Raw genomic sequence first — 18,273 nt, forward strand, 5'->3', positions numbered from 1 at the left:
TAATTCAGAAATTCAGAAGGATAAGTACATTTTATAAGAATAATGACAATGATGGAACAGTGAGAATATATATAGAGAGAAGTAGTTCTGTGACAAACTCTGAAGAACTCTAACATGGAAAAACCAGGTCAGGTGAAAAAAAGTAAGACATACTACTTCAAAGCAAATCATAAGTCTCAGACTTATTTCTAGATTTTATAATATTCGTCTCAATACCAAGAAAATTAATTATGTGTTACTCCATACATATTAGTATATTATCAACCAATGTCTAAAAGTCCCTCTGTATAAAATATGCTGTCAAGAGGCTTAAAGTCACAAGGCACAAGTCTTAAGGGAAGAAAGACAGTAATAATTCCAAAAATTTTATAATGAAATGACTAGAAGAAAATAGGCACTACTGGTAGGAATACCAACAGATGTTGAAAGAATTTCAATTTCCACTCACTGTGTGGGAATTTGGCTTGTTCAATAGAAACAAAATGGTTTCTTAAAGAATTTCCCAGAATTCCTGGTGGTTAGCAAGGAGTAACTATTCTGCTGATTTTTAAAATAAACTCCCTGTGGAAGTGATGAAAGCCTATCTTTTTTCCTTCCACTTTTTTGAACTTAAAGAATTTGAAAAGAACTTAAAATTTCAGAGTTTAGCACTTGAAAGTAAGACTAAGAATGAGCTTTCCAGAAAGAGAAAGGATTCTGAAAAATGTATTAACAAAATGAAAAATCCATGCAGATACCATCCAAAGTGATTGGATTATTTTATATATTCTGGATGAGAAGCTAAATAAGCACAAACAGAAATATTTTCATCAGTGGTAAGTTTCAGCCAGTAATTCCTTCTATGTTTCAGACTGATAAAACAGCTGAGAATTGCTTCTCCTGTGGAAGTGCTAAGAGAATACTCGGCTGGCTGTAATCCTTGTAATAGTTGAAGGGAGTCAATGAATTTGACAGTTTCTTAGAAGAGCTTGATGTGCATGTGGAAAACAGAGAGGCACCAATTAGTCCTTGCTAATAGATGGATGACATTGAATCCTGCAGTGAGGCCCCAAGGTTGGACCAACAAATGAGTTCAGGTTCATATTAGGGCAGAGAATCTTAAATACCAAAGTATTAACTCAAATAGGTCAGTTGCTTATTTGTCATAGCCCCAAAGCAAAGATGAATCAATAAAGACCAAACAGACGTTGGTCACAGTTTTACCCTGGAAAAGCTTCCAGGATAGTTGTATCTCTGAATCACCACGTGAAACCAGTGTAGAACTAGGATCCTTGACCATTTTTGCAGTGGAGCTGTTTAGGTATTGGTGGTGATCTCCAACTCATTAATCTCCAACTCATTAATCTCCAACTCATATAATCTCAGCTCATTATATTACATTAGGGAGGCTGGATCACTGTACTCTCTAGCCACAGTAAGAGATAGTCGTGAAGCATCCAGGGGATGGGGAAAACAGCAATGGAGTTAGAATCAGGTGTCAGTTCACTACCCAATTTTACTTTTACTAAGTGGGCAATTCTGAGTCTTAGGTCCATTATCTGTAGATGTGGATGGTGATTGCATACTTCAACTGTGTATTCTATGAATTAAGCAAAATAACCTGTTACAAACTTCCCCAAACCAAGCTGGCTCATAATAAACTATAAAAAACAAAAACAATCCTTTGAATGGCTATTTGTTGACAATATGTTATGGGCTAGACTATCCAGAAAATGTAGGTATCAGTGAGATAATATTAAATAAATCTCCTTTTTATTCTCATATCACCACTATCTGTAGATTTAAATTTTGGAGTTTTCCTCATTGTTAGATGATTTCATTGAAAAGAAAAGCAGAGCTAAAATTTAAATAGAAATTAATCTGCACCTATACATTAATAAAACTAGCCAGGTAAAATGGAAATTATCCCCAGGCAGGCCAACCACTTGACTGACTGCTACTAATTAGGGACCCACAAAGGAGTTACATGAGACTGAACACAACTCCCATTTGGGGGCTCATAGCCCGAACTGACAGAGTGTGTTCTGTGTTATCCTCATAGTGCTCATCTTTTTGAAGGACCTGCTATCATAAGCAAATTTAAAAGACTGTATACCTAGCCTTTCCTACAACCGGTGAATGATTTGTTGCACAAATATCAGTACTGAAATAGGCATGCAAATGCGTTTCTCCTAGAAATATGTCATATTTGCCACAATTTTAGGGATGCCTATACAAAGTGACACTGCATGAATAGTCATGACATCCTGCCGCATGATAAGAGTAAGACTTTTGGGTTCCATTGTCTCACGTAAAAAAAAAAAAAAATACTGTGTCTCACCCTGACCTTGAACATGAGTATTAAAATCAGCAGATCATTTACTCAAATTTATGTAAAGGAGGAACTGTGAAGAACTCTGGGGGCTTTATGGGAAGACATATCTGCCTGCTTCCCTTAGTTTGGATTTTGACTGGATACAATTATAAGTTTAAGGAAAATTGACTGTCATGGACCAGTAGGTTTTATCCTTACTCTTTATCGTCAATAAGCCAAAATGCTAGCTGGTCTTCCAAAAGCATAAAGAGGCAGAGCTATAGAATAAGCAACTGTTTCTGTGGGGCCTTCCTTTCCCTGTAAGTAAACCAATAGGCATGTTTCTGTAATTCCTGAACGTGTCTGCAAAGTTTTAGCCACAGATGTACTCAAGGGGTTCCCCAAGCCTACCATTAAAGAGGAACCAACAGCCTTGGCAAGGAGCACACACAAATTCTTACACTTTCTGACTTTACTTTCTGTCCTTTTATCTCAAAAACTGATTAAGGAGAGGTCAGGGCAGAGGAGGAGATAACTTAGTATTTGTTTTGATGAGTATGGCAAAATAAAATAGCCATTTAAAGTCCCCAGTCTCAGGGCACCTGGATGACTTAGTCGGTTAAGCAGCCGACTCTACTTTAATCAAGTTCGAGAAAAACTGATTCTTATAATAGTTTAACACTTTCCACAACACCAGGGCTACCCATGCAAGAATGTTCTATTAGCTATTTCCAAAGACAAACATAAAGATCATCTAACAAGCTGACTCTGGTTGTGAGTTAATCACAAATAAAGACTTCAAATGCTATTTGTTAAAGGTTTTATACAAATTGAAAAAAAATAAACCCATGAAATCCATTATACACATGTTGCACACTTGGTAGAATGGGACCAAAATACTGAGGTCTTGGTCTCCTCTGTCTCACCCCAGGCTCAGTATATTCTCATGAAAAATTCATGAGGGGAACCTGGGTGGCTCAGTAGGTTAAGTGTCAGACTCTTGATTTCAGCTCAGGTCATGATCTCAAGGTCATGAGATCTAACCCACATCTGGCTCCACACTCAGCACAGAGTCAGCTTGACATTCTCTTTCTCTTCCTCTGCTCCTCCCCCACTCTCTAAACTAATTAATTAATTAAAAAATTCGTGAAAAAAGAATTGTTTTAATGAACAAATTATATTTTGTATTTCAAATTTACAATTATCAGATGACTTTTACTATGCATTTTTAGCATTTTTTTTCACTTAATTAGCACAAATACCCTGCTATGTATTACACTTCCTATTTTGCAAATAAGGAACTGGAGACTCTGAGCACTTAAGTACTTTGTGCGGGCAAATAAATTCAAATATATTCAAATGGGGCACTGAGGGCAAATATACTCCAATAAAGTTCTTTCTAATGCAGAGTCTCATGCTCTGGTGAAAACAACACCTTGCATTTCTAAAGAAGTCAGTAAGCTAATTTAAAAGATCCTCATAGTCTCATCTTGCCCCAAAATTATTTGGTTATTTGAACATATCTTTGTTGATCAATAGGCAGTTAGAAGTTACTCTTACATTTCCCAGCAAAGAATTGGTCATTGCTGTATTGGATATGTGTGTTTCTCTCTCAAAGAGGAAATGCATCCTGGCAATCTAACATTCTGACTGAAAAGGGCCAGAGTCAACAGTAAGGAAAGAATACACTGGCAGGATAAGCTGCCAGCAAACCATGTACCCATGCCAAAAAAAAAAAAAAAAAAAATCTTACTTTGCTTGGCATCTGGGTTTAAAATTGCCAAACAAGTAGGAGCAGCAAGATTAGTAGGTTGCATGAGTTTGAAAAAACCCATCAAAACCACTATCACTTACATGATCAAAATTTTAATGTGTCTTTATAAACTAATATCAACTTTGATTACTATAAATGAGGGGAAATATGTCAAATATGTTTGCAAATTTTATGGCTCATTGCTTGATATTCTTAAATATATTATGGTTTGCTTAGAATCATAGGCTCATGACCATAGTAGCAACCTTAGGACTTATAACATTGAACCCTATCATTTTCCAGAAGGAAAATCCACATCCTTGACAAGTAAAATAGCCAAAGATCACACCAACCTCAGAGCCACATCTTGAGTCCAAATATTATTTTGCCTAAAGTTATGCAACTGGCTATTGACAGAAGTAAGCCTTGGGCTGTCTTTCTCCTTCTCCACATAACTTAGTATTTACCAGTCCAAAGGGACATAAAGAAAATTATCTAAAGCAAAATAAGTAAGCTGATATACACAGATACCATAAAAAAATTAGATCTCTAAAGGAAAGAAAATGATGAAAAAAATGTGGAAAAATTCTGTTTTGTTTTATTTTCTGATTTCTCTTTCATTTTCTTTCCCAGGAACTCTTAAAACCAACTGGGGTAAATATCCATTACTTCATTTTGTCAAAGGCAGATAGTTAATGCTTAAATAATTGGTTTAAAATTGAGAAATGTCTTCACATTTTCCTCCAGAGACCTATTTGAAGCAAACCCAACTAAGTACCTTTCTAAAAAGCCACCTCCTCTAATTTTAATAAGCACAAGACAATTTATAAAAATGATTTTTGTAGACGGCCTTAAGGAAATTTTAATATTAACCTCACTAATTTGCAGGCATTTTATTGCAAATTTTATGCCAGTTTCCAGGCAAGTAAAACGTTCCTGCTCTATAAGTATTTCAGTGGTATAGCTCAGCTCTATTCTAGATTCTCATTATTGATAGTGTTTAAACAAGATGAAGAATAGGGGGGCGCCTGGGTGGCTCAGTGGGTTAAAGCCTCTGCTTTCTGCTTGGGTCATGATCCCAGGGTCCTGGGATTGAGCCCCGGATCGGACTCTCTGCTCAGCGAGGAGCCTGCTTCCTCCTCTCTCTCTCTCTCTCTGCCTGCCTCTCTGCCTACTTGTGATCTGTCACATAAATAAATAAAAATCTTAAAAAAAAAAAGATGAAGAATAGAGTGGGAGCCTAAGGTGGTGGGATAAGGGAATCAGGAAAAGAAAAAGGAAGGAAAAATAGGGTGGAGTTTCAAGAAATGAATCAACCAAAATTTTCATAAAATCCCAATCAATGTTCAAGACAAATTTTGAAATGATTTGCTTTTGCCTCAGTGGCTTCATATTGCTCAGGTGTTCAGTCCTACAAGAAAATTAGGTTGCTTAAATTTTGTGTTAATTATCTTTGTAAGAAAACTCATCTATACTTTAAGTTATATTTCCGTATCTCAAAGTCAGAAACAGCTCTTCCTCCTTTAACCTTTGTTTTCACCCATTTCTGCCACAAATTTAAAAAAAATAAGCATCACTTTCCAACCTTATATGATAATCCAGTGGAGAAACAGATACTATTAAATAGTTAACTAAAGGGTCTATAGTTAGTACAAGATAGATGAAGAATTCCTAGCTGGTTAGGCTAACCGAAAACAAAATGCTTCACCACTACTTAACCAGACTAAATCCTTATGGTTGATTGAATTTGTAACACGACAAACTCCTTCTAGGTCTTCCTGTACAAATAAATTAAGGTCAGAAGTGGTGATCTTACAAAGACCCAGCCATAGTGGTTTATTAAATTTCTTAGCTCATTCTTCATGTAATTATCACCGCTGCTGAAATTCCAGATCTTAAAGTAAATATAACCATATGTAATTGTGTACTCCAACCCTCAAAAAAAAAAAAAAAGCTTCCAGGCTTACAGTGTCTAATGCTGCACCTATCCTGAGTGGCTTTCAATGATTACTCATAAAAATGCCTCCTGTACTATCACTAGTTTACAGAAATAAATGATCCTTAAGTCTTCAGTAGCTAAATAGATCACTTGCTTTTCTTATCTTGATTAGCCTCAAGCAATTAGAAAAATATGTGAAAGTTGAGGAAGGCAGTTTAGAGAGGGGAGCAATTGGCTGAAACATATTTTTCCCATTACCACAAAACACGTTTTCCAAAATTATGGACAGAATATTACTCTTGTGGCATGTTTCTTGACAAAAAGATTATGTAGTCAACAAATGGAGAAGATAAGGATTATTCTATTTTGCTTTTGGTGACTCCGTGTGCATTTGAAGTTTTTAGTTGAGGTGTATTGTTTTTGTCAGAACTCCTGCTTTACTTCTTGATCCCCATAGCGCTTTCTACGGTTCTGCTTTACTTCTTGATCCCCACAGTACTGGGGTAAGTAGTAATCCTCCTAAGATCAGAAGGAACATTGACATTTAAGTCTCCTTGCTTCCCTGGCTAGTTCTATCACAGAAATGCACTAATTCAGCCACAGTAATTGGTCTAGGGGAGGGTATGTGACCCAGGCTATGCAAATCTGAATCTTTCCTTGATTCTCAAATTCCTCATACCAGTGAGATCATGTGATAATTGTCTTTCTCTGATGGACTTATTTTGCTTAGCACAATACCTTCTAGTTCCATCCACATCATTGCAAATGGCAAGGTTTTGGCTTTTTGATGGAGATCTATAAATATATATATATATATATATATATATATATATATATCACATCGCCTTTATTGATTCGTCTGTTGAAGGACATCCAGGCTCTTTCCATAGTTTGACTATGTGGACATTGCTGCTATAAACATCGGGGTGCACGTGGCCCTTCGGATCACTACATTTGTATCTTTAGGGTAAATATCCAGTAGTGCAATTGCCGGGTTAGCACTGGAGAGGGTAAGTGCTATGGTGAGAAAAAAAAATAATTAATTTAAAACAAACAAACAAAAAAATGAAATGTAAATATTTTAACTAGGACAAACAGCACATCAAACCATGAAAAAAATAAGAATTGTTCTTTGAAAGTTTTCTCACTACAGTTTGGGTAAAAAGGTGTCATCTTTTTTGCTCTTGAGAATATAAGGCTGTGAGCTTGGAGCTCTTGTCTAGCTTGAGGAGAAATCTGTCTCAGAATTTGAGACAACATGCAAAGGAAGAAGAGATGAAAGTCAGAAACATGGAAGACACAGGGGTTCACATCTGTGGTTTAGTTGTTCCAAAGCGGTATGACACTGGCTTTTTAGTTGGGTTCCTGTTACTTGAAGCCAAAGATCCAAACTACAGTGCCACAGAGGAGATAACACTTGAGCTGGTCCACTGCAAGAAAGTTCAATATGCCCAGTCTTGACAGGTGGAAGGACATTCTAGGATATTTGTGCTCTAAAAGGACATGTGTGTGATTAGGGAATAACAAGTGGACATGTGTCTCAAATATAAGTTATATGCAGGGGACACCTGCTTTTTGTATTGTTTTGCTTTGCCTTCCACTGATCTGCTGTTCCAAAAATACAATGCAAGATATCAATACCAAGAAATAAACATCAAATTTAGTATGAATTACTAAAATAGGAATAAATAATATAATATAATAATTATATATAATAATCATATATAATAATATAGAATAATGTGATATTTATAATATATATCATATATAGTATAATAAACAGGAGTTTTCTATTAGCTGTGCATTTTCTGCTTTACATAAGGCAGCTGTTTTCAAACTGTGATAAGTAGACCCCCACATGTTGTATGGAGTGACGGACTTGAGGAAGTAAAGGTACCAGCATGAACGTGGAGGAGGGAAAGCTGGTAGTCTGCTCCAGAGGGTACAAATAAATAAGGTCAGAAATGCTAATCTTCCATAGACCCAACCGTAGTGGCTTATTAAATTTCTTAGCTCATCCTTTATGTAATTATCACTGCTGCTGAAATTCACATCTTTGAAAAAGGCATCCCTTTCCCTCCTACTTCAGTAATGAACTTCTACATACAATCGTTTCTTTTTTTTCCTTTTTTCTTTTTTTAAGGTTTTGTAAATTTATTTGACACAGAGAGAGAGAGTGAGAGAGAGAGAGAGAGAGACAGCACAGAGGGAACACAAGCAGGGGGAGTGGGAGAGGGAGAAGCAGGATTCCCACTGAGCAGAGAGCCCAATGCGGGGTTTGAGTTCAGGACCCTGGGATCATGACCTGAGATGAAGGCAGACGCCTAACAACTGAGCCACCCAGTCACCCCTTCGTAGGATTGTTTCTAAAGAAAGGTTATGCTGCTAAAAATACTTAAAAACTATCGGTAGGCATCTTCTCAGTTCTCAGAATACAGCCATGAGACATATTATTATGCCCATTTTATAATGAAGGAACTAAGACTTTAAAAGATTAAATAATGTGCTCAAGATTGCCTAGCCAATGAAAGGCAGAGGCAGGATTTGGACTTTGCTTGGCCCTAGAGGCCTTACTGTTAACTGCCACACACTACTGTTCCAGTACACTCATGGCTCCTACCAGGACAGTGACCTGCTCACTGATCCTCAGGTTTGCCTCTTCATGCTGTGGAAACCAGAACAGCTGAAGACCAAGTACAAACCTGCAGCCAGAAACAGGCTAGAGCAGTTGTGGAACACCACTCAAGTGGGAAAGAGAACCTTCTTCTTCTTCTTTTTTTTTTTTTCCCAAAGATTTTATTTATCTATTTGACAGACAGAGATCACAAGTAGGCAGAGAGGCAGGCAGAGAGAGAGAGGGAAGCAGGCTCCCCGCCGAGCAGAGAGGCCGATGCGGGACTCGATCCCAGGACCCCGAGACCACGACCCGAGCCGAAGGCAGCGGCCTTAACCCTCTGAGCCATCCAGGCGCCCCGGAAAGAGAACCTTCTTGACATAAGGTTTAAGTGCCTGCTCAGACTTCAGACGCGCTTTTAAGGGAAATAGTGATCAGTTGTGTATCTTCTCTTTATGAGGCTGACAGAGGGAGGAGAAGCAGGGATTAACTAAGGTTGGGGGCCATCATGAAGGGAGGATGATTGAGCAACTGAGTATTCCCAGTTATAGATGGAATGTGAAGTCCTGGGCATCTCTGGTGACGCAGCACTCGCCACTCAATGAGGGGGTCATTATGGCGTTTTATAGCTGTGGCGTAACCTTATCTCCAGTTAAGCTTACAGCTGGCACTATCTCTATTTGTCATACCAACCTGAATAAAGACGTGTGGTTTTGTTCTTCCATCCAAGCTGACTTTTCACTCTCAGTCCCAGATAGACTTATACCCTTTCACTTCTCTAAGCTTGCTGCTATCCCAGCAGTTCTGTTGAACTCAACACTTTTCAACAGCAAACATCTACTGACATGTACCTAATACACTGAGTATATATTAAGCATGCCTCTAGGCAGTGGGGAATCAACCATCTTGCCTTCCCAAAGCCCAGGGCAAATTATAAGAGTGAAAGACAAATTGGAGGATCTCTGGACAGAACAGTAAAATAAGTGCCTTTTAAGAATATATATATATTTTTTACTTTTACATCATCTCTACACCTAAGGTGAGGCTCGAACTCACAACCCTGAGATCAAGAGTCACATGCTCTACTGACTGAGCCAGCCAGGCACCCCAATAAATGCTTTTTTGATATGTGGGGTTTTGTTTTTTTTTTTTTTTTAAGATTTTCTTTTTTTTGAGAGAGAGAGAGAGAGTGTGAGAGAGAAGCAGACCCCCTGCTGAGCAGGAAGCCTGATGCAGGGCTCCATCCCAGGACCTGAAGATCATGACTTGAACTGAAGGCAGACACTTAACTGACTGAGCCATCCAGGCGCCCCTGATATGTGTTTTTAATATCATCTCTCCAATAGGGGAAAAAGTGATTTCCTGAGGAAAAGCATTAATGGGAATGGGCAACCCCCTTCCTTTCCCCAGGTGCCTAAAAGTTAGAGAGATTATGCAACAGAGAGGACATAAAATATAAAGAAATACCAAGGGTTCCACTACAGGTCATGTGTTCTCCTTTGCTTTCTTCCTTAAAACTTATCCTTTGTTCTGCCCTTTTGCTATCTCTCCCATCTTCTGCTCTTCATCAGAAAAGGTTCAGGGCTTAAATCTGAAAGAATTATTTATAACATTATGGGTCAAGTACTCACTATATACTGCACTTGGTATTTGTCAACACAGCTGAAAATACAATTTGGATATATTCCTTGTCCTGAAGTTGTTCAGAACCTAGAGATATTAACAACTGTGAAAACAAAAAGTGACACCACAGGAAGGAACTCTCTGTCTTAAAGCATCATCAGCAGTAGCAATTTGGATTGGACCATGGTGTCCAAATTTAAGCATCAGAAAAGAGATTTGTGGGGCACCTGGGTGGCTCAGTGGGTTAAGCCTCTGCCTTCGGCTCAGGTCATGGTCTCAGGGTCCTGGGATCGAGCCCCGCATCCGGCTCTCTGCTTAGTGGGGAGCCTGCTTCCCCTCCTCTCTCTCTGCCTGCCTCTCTGCCTACTTGTGATCTCTCTCTCTCCCTCCCTCTCTCTGTCAAATAAATAAATAAAATCTTTTTTTAAAAAGAGAGAGAAATTTGTATTAAAAAGTGATTAGAATGGTTTTCTACTTATCATAAAACTTGCAAAGATTGTTAAGCACTATTTAACTTTTAATTAGGATTTCACTTCTCAATATATAACTCTCTCCAGCAGGAATCCTTCCTGACAGAAATAATAAATCAGGGTAGTTGAGGTTAAAAAAAATCAAGAAAATTCAATGCAAAAGCTATAGTATTCTAAATAGGCATTACCTTTGTTCTGGTCGGGAAAAATGATTCAAGATTGATGACTTGTTCATGTTTGACGTGCAGTAAATATGTGAGAGCAAAATTTGTTTACTGCATACCGTATCATTACTGACATTATACTTGATAGCAGTATTATGGTATACATTTTGTTAGATATAAAACCAATATATATTGAAAATGCTTCAAGAATATAGGGATCCCACATTTTAAATGACTTTAAATAGTAATTCAGTCAGGTCTCTAATTTGGGCTTGGAATGTGAAAGAGAATTGAAGATGAAGACCACAATTACATAAGCTTGAGCCATTAGAGAAATTAAATATAACACACATAAACATGAAGAGTTTATTTAAAATAAATCAAATATCCTGATGTTGAAGCCACACATTATGAAATTGGGTTTGGTTTTCATACTAACACCAAAACTTCAAAATGGCATCCACAATTGACTAAACTTCTTTCTGCAGCCACAGTTTGTATGCGCCAACCCACACATTCAGGCAAGTACATGAACGTGTATCCGCCCCTGATGTAATTTGTGGTTAGAGGACAGAGCCACGCACAGACCCTGCAGTCATTCTCAGACAAAAGTCTTCAGGACAGATCATTTAACTTAGGTCAAATATTGAAAACTAATCTTTTTCTGTGCTATTGAGGTTTATTATTGGTCACCTTATCGGAATAAAATAACATGTGGGCTGTGGCATATTTTTAAAATATCTATGTAGAAAAAGAGAATGAAAAAATACTACGTGCATACAAAGGACTCTTTTTGAAACAACTTAGGTGCTGTGCTTTCTCATAGGTCATTAATTTTCTTTCTGTGCCTTTGTAAGTGTGGAGTGGAGTATCCTTATGCATTTCTAGAACTGGTCCTTTTCCAAAGCGGTCTATACAAAGTGCCAAAAAGATAAAGAGTCTGGCGTTTGGAGCCTGGTGGATAGGCAATGGAATCCTGGCTCTGCCCTCTACTGGCCATTGGCTTTAAGCAAGTCATCTTACCCGAATCGGAGTTATGTAATCTATAAAATCAGGATATTAAGATCCACCATCATTGGCTGTTGGGTTAGTGTCATAAGGTATATGAAAGTCCAGCAGAGTGTCTGTCTCATGCCTGTAGAGTGGTAAGTAGTAGCTTCCATAGTCTCTATTGGTGTTAACATTGCTCTTCCTCACGTTCTTAGGCAGCAGTGGTATTCGTGCTCTATCAGCAGCTTCTTGAGGGCCATTTATATTGCCCTTGTTGCTCTGCCTTCACTTTTCCACCCTTGCTGTGCTGCTTATTTCTTTATCTGGGTTATGATCATACTTCTCTTATGTTTCCATGCAGCACTCAGAGCTGCTGACAGGGCACTAGAGAGATACCGGTGTGCAAATAGATATGATTGTCTTTCCCCCATGCGGAACATGAATGTGCTTTTAATGACTTGAGATGCAAGAGAAATACCCTGACTCTTCCCAGTATAAGAGAAATCCAAAGGGCTCTTGGGGGCCACTGTTAACATGGTAGATAATAAGGTTTGAAGGTTTCAAATTAACTTCTACAACTTGACACAGATCTACTATATTTACGAGCTGCTGATTGTATTTTTTAGCTCAGCATTCGTTCCAGCAGTGTGTTCTTTAAAGGAAGCCTAAGAGATGTGGGGAGTGGAAAGGAAGAGTTTGCCTTCTTGATCCCATTTTTTAACCTTTTCTCAAGAATTCCAGTGAGGGCAAGATCTGCACCCATAAACTTGACCACAGGAGGAGCCCTTCTAGCTGTAATTAGCCCAAGATGTAATATAAATCCATAGTACATTACATCATATTTAATTTTAATTCATAACACAATATCTCAGGACAACTTTTGCTTAGATAAAAATCTGAATAGATGATTTACTATTATCAAGAATATATTCCTCAAATCATTGTGTGTAAGCACCTAAATGTCTTAAAATCATTGGATATTAAATTTTGCAAAATCTATCCGGTATACCCATGATATTTTTATCCCAGGTACATTATTAGTATCTTTAGCATATCTTTTTATCTTATTTTTTAACACCTTACATATGTGGGAGTTTTTTCCATTTGTTTGTTTGCTTATTTACATATGTTTCTTGACAACACTTTCTGGCAGGAAAACATAAACACTTGTGATTTTATCAGAAATGATTTATAGGAGCGTGTTATAGAAACAGCCACTTGCTCTCATGCATCAAATTCTTGATCAAGTGTTTTTGTTTTCTTTAAATCACTGATGTACAGAGATTTTTTTTTTTTTTTTAAAGGAACCATTTGTTTTTCAGGCCTGCCTACTCTGGCTTTCCCCAAGCAGTAAAGGAGAAATAGCGCCATTCTCAGTGAAATAATATGCCCGTTTTTGGTTTACTCTGCAGGCGTGTCTGCTCTATCACCAAGTCTTCTCGGCTTCCTGCTGCCTGCCCTTGGCATCGTTGTCTACTTGGCAATCTGAACGTGGTGTGACAGCTGCTGTTCCCGGCCCAGCTCAGAGGACATCTCCATCCCTATGATGACTACAGTTCCTTCCAATTCCTGTGGCTCTGCCCAAAGCCAAATAAATTACACTTTAACAAACTATCCAACTGATTTACAACACACGTCATGACTGAGGCATTCAGGAACACTTTCATCCAAAAGAATAAACTTTTAAATGGATATAAAATAATTTTTAACTCGTTCCAATATGCCTTATAAACCACTTAACCTGATTCTGTGACAGTTGCATGATTTAATCCAATGGGACAAGTTACAGTGTTCAATTCAATACTATAGGCTGTAGAGTGAAAGTAAAAATCACCGTACACAGGTGCTTTAAACTTAATAACAAGTTGTGAAATATAATAGAGGTTGAAATGTTGATCGTATGTGGTAAATGTTAAGAGTAATACAGTCTCTTGTACTATTCTCTGTTTTGGGTCCTGCATATTTTTGAATGGCCCCTATCATTCATGATATTTTGAGTTGTCTTAACAAAAGATAGATTATAACTGAAACATTTTGACATAAATTCCATGACCAGATCATTTTACTGGATGAGTTAAAAGATTCTGAATATTGAAAACCAATTCTACAACTTGTTATCAGTATTCTTATTTTGGAAGAAAGTAGTTTTCTAAATATTTGTCTTTTAGAATCAGTAATACTTTTAAGTTAGTTGTTTAGTAGTAAAGTTAACATACCATATGAAGATTTTTCTTTACTTTGATATTATGTTCTGAAGTTATTTTATGCTTTTCTTGTCAATTTCAAACCTCAAAAATCACAGCTCTTATCTAGAGAATCATCCTATTGCTGTATTTATTCATACATGGGATGATGAATTTTGAAAAGTAGAGTGCTTCCATTTTTTAATTGAGATGTGACAGTCTTTGCACAGCTAGGAATAAACGACAGTTAAGTGAATATCAGTGTGATCTAATAATATTCTAGTATCTTTGTTTCTGTGCTTCATTTCTAAGTAAAACCTTGCATTATTGAAGATCTCAAGAAATCACCTGGAGGTCAGAAAAAAAACACAATATACCTTATTTTTTTTAATTTAGTTTTAAGCTCATTTCCCACTTCAATGCAATACTGAAAACTGGCTAAAAATACCAAATCAATATATTACTAATGGTACCTTGAAAGTATGCGTACTGGAAGACCAGGAGGAGACAGGTAATGTGTCTGTCCAATGGTGTCTCCCAAGAGTTGGTGCTTCAGGTTTTTATAAGTTGTAAAAAGGAAGACGCACATTTCTTCATTCTCCATGGTGTGTAAGCAAATGTATTTGAGTGTGGATGTGAAAGAAATGGAGTAATAAAGGATTAGCTGGCTCATGAAATAGTGCAATGTCTGATGATTCAGGAGGTGTAATCCTATTTTATTAGCACAACCTTGCTAGCTAATTAGAGATAGAGTTTATCTTTTTAGAAAGGATACCTTATAGGTTCATAAAAAAATATTTACAGGAAGCAAAATAGATCTATTACTACTTTACCCCTCCTTTCTTTAATTTGTATAATTTTTGTACTATATATCTATGTGTAAATGTTTAGAGTTTTCATTATGAAAATATCAATAAATATTTCATTAGTTTACATTCAACTCTTTGTTATAAAATGAAACTTTTTAAAAATAAGTGAAATGGATGATTTCCCAGTGGAAGTATGTCAACAGTCTTAAAATCATTACCAGATTTCATAAAATACCTAATTATTTGAAAAGGAAACAAAATCTCTTCGTACTTTAGGGAAACGAATATGCTGTAAGCCTTCTGTACAAATGTTTGTGTTTTCATTGTTACACTTTGGGGTTTTCCTTTTGCAATGTGACCCATGTTGGGCATTTTTATATAATCGACAACAACTAAATCTTTTGCCAAATGCATGCTCGCCTTTTATTTTCTAATGTAGTGCAATAAAGAGCAAACCTGGTTAGATTTTGCATGAAATGGTTCTGAAAGGTAAGAAGAAAACAGACTTTGGAGGTTGGTTGTTTAATTTTAAATTTGTGACGGAGATAAGGTAGATTAAAATCTCTCATACACTGATAACTCAAGCTTTTCATTTCCTCATACAATTGTACAAATTTGACTGGGACCATCAGTTTTCAACTGTTGTCAAACTAACTAATGTATCATCTGCTTAAGACGCAAGATTCTTGATTAAACTTTATATAGATATAGACATATCTGTTGTTTCTTTGTAATTCAGGAAAGGTGGTAGTAATTTTATTTGATACTGATAAATATTGAATTGATTTTTTTAGTTATTTTTTATCATTTTTTCAATGGAGTAGTATAGGACTGTGCTTTGTCCTTTTTATGAATGAAAACAAATTATAAAGAAATAAATGTCTTACTGTTACCCAAGAAATAATAACTGTCCTTTCAATTTACCTAAAGTTGAAAATTCATTTTTAGAAGGTTTCTTTATAAGTTCAATAGCACAGAATAAATATTACTTCTTAAGCAACAGTTAATTGTTTGAAAGATTCTGCAAAAAATATACGGATGTAAAGAGACACACACTTGAGCTTGCCTGTGTGCACATGTGAACACACACCGGCGTTATTTCATTAAAATAAGATTACCTGGTGGAAAACTTCAATTTTGAAGATCTCAGTAAATATCATTCAGTCTAATGCTAGACACTAGAGCAAACTGCTAAATGCTCAAGAAGCAGGAAAAGGAGAAAGAGAAGGAGAAGCAGCAGCAGCTAGTTCAACCTTGAAAGAGCTGGTTTTCTAATAGAAGAATTCACATAAAAGCGTGACTCTAAATTGGAAGGGGAGGTGAACCATGAGAGACTATGGACTCTGAAAAACAGTCTGAGGGGTTTGAAGTGGCGGGGGGGTGGGAGGTTGGGGTACCAGGTGTGGGTATTATAGAGGGCACGGCTTGCATGGAGCACTGGGTGTGGTGAAAAAATAATGAATACTGTTTTTCTGAAAATAAATAAATTGGAAAAAAAAAAAAAGCGTGACTCTACAGACAGGTCTGGTACAGGTAAAGCCTTCTCCGAATCCTGATTTGGACTAAGCCCAAACTTCTGAATCCCAGGGCTCCCTGTGTTCTGCCTTAACAATCTTCCATGATCTGATTATGATTTATCTTTGGCATTCCAACCTCCCTTCCTGTTTCATGAAATTTTCTTCCACCCCGGATCCTGGTTTCCCTTTTGGACCCTGACTCTGTTTCTTGGTCCTAAGTATTAGATTACTTCCATTCTAATATTTTGCTTTTGGTATTTGACCTTGGATTGGCCCTAGCTCTAATTCCACAGGCTTTGGGAGATCAAAGCTTCTTTCTGTGAGAGTGTTTTCCATGTTAGTGGTTCTCAAACCTGGATGCCCATCAGGATCACCTGGAGAATTTTAAAAAGTAAAATAGAGTCTCTGGGTCCCAGTCCAGACTTACCAAATCAGAATTTGGAAAGTGAGGAACAGGAATCTGTATCATTTTAGGTTGTTCAGGAGTATCTGGTAGGGAGCCAGATTTGAGAATCAAAGACTTTGATGATTACTACAAGCTATATTAACTAATATTTTTAACCGAGTCAACAAGAGCAACATCATATGTACATACTTTAAGGATCCTTAAGGAAAAAAAATACATTTTCTTGGCCTCTCTGAAATGCTAATTTACCAATGACTGAATTTCTTATCTTGATTTACATATCTTAAGTATCAAAATGCTATATACACTTTTAGTCTAATAAAAATATCCCAATTTATTTATATCTGAAATCCAAGCAGCAGACTGAAATGTACTTTAGATTTCTTCTCCAAAGGAATGTGGATTTCCTTTGCTCTTTTTTTTTTCTCATGTCACTTGGTGACTTAATTAAATTTTAATACTTAATTTCCTGAGTCTATAATCTTCTGAAGGTTGTTAATAAAAAGATTGATGAAAGGTGTCCCCTCCACAACTTGAACTTTTTTTTTAGAATAGAAACAAAGTGGTTTTGGATGAGATGACTTTAAAATTAGTTGATGGGAGGCCAAGATTACTTTTCTACATTTTTATAATATCTTAAAAACAGGTTTCACTTTTTAGCTACTAATAACAAATTTGATACGTGGGGTAACATATACCAGTGCCTATGATGCTATTACGAATTTGGTTGTAGATTTGAGTCAAGCTCATCCTAAGGCAAAATTGTGAGATGAAGAACTGGGCCTTCACTTATCCTATCTCCTGAGTAAGGCCCCTTTGTTTTGATTGAAGCTGTCTTGAAAACAGTGCTGAATACTTCATTGGTTTAGTTATAATAGTTTCCTGGGGCTGTCATAACACATAACCACGATTACGTGGCTTCAAACAACAGAAGTCTATGCTGTCACACTTCTGGAAGCTAGAAGTCTGAAATCAAGGTGCCGGCACGGTTGGCTCTGAGGGAGAATCTGCTCTGTGCCTCTCTCCTAGTTTCTCACGGTTGCAGGCAGTCCTTGGCATTCCTTGGCTTACAGCTGCATCTCACCATCTCTGCTTCCATTGTCAACTGGAGTTCTTCTTGAGTGACTCTGTGTCCAGATTTCTTTCTTCTTCTAAGAATGTTAGCCATGGGAGTAGGTCCAGACCCTAATCCAGCGTGGCCTCATCTGAACTCCATGACATCTGCAAAGTCCCTATATCCAAGTCAGACCACAGCCACAGATTCCAGGTGGATATAAATCTTAGGAGTGTGTTATGCAACCCTGTATTCTTCTCCTTTTCCCTTTTTAAAACCTGTATATGTTCCACTCACACTAATGAGGATATGACTGAAATGCTGCTGTAAGGATACTTTCAGAAAACATTCATGTTGACAACATACAACAAAGTAAGTTAATCTCAAATGTACTGTGTTAAGTGAAAGAAGTCAGCTTCAAAAGGTTTGTGGATTCCATCTATATGACATTCTGGGAA

General features: G+C 37.1%; 1 protein-coding gene across 1 annotated transcript in view; it reads left to right on the forward strand.

The window, feature by feature from the left end:
• The window catches only part of CNTN1 (contactin 1), a 357,030-nt gene extending 341,291 nt beyond the window's left edge, over positions 1 to 15,739 (forward strand). The window contains exon 26 of the mRNA XM_044227281.1: positions 13,259 to 15,739. Within this exon, the coding sequence (XP_044083216.1) occupies positions 13,259 to 13,335 (77 nt within the window). The 3' untranslated portion in view covers positions 13,336 to 15,739. The remainder of the gene's footprint in view (positions 1 to 13,258) is intronic.
• Positions 15,740 to 18,273: the final 2,534 nt, after the last annotated feature.

Source organism: Neovison vison, chromosome 12 (assembly GCF_020171115.1).
Source record: "Neovison vison isolate M4711 chromosome 12, ASM_NN_V1, whole genome shotgun sequence".
In the NCBI taxonomy this organism is placed as follows: domain Eukaryota; kingdom Metazoa; phylum Chordata; class Mammalia; order Carnivora; family Mustelidae; genus Neogale; species Neogale vison.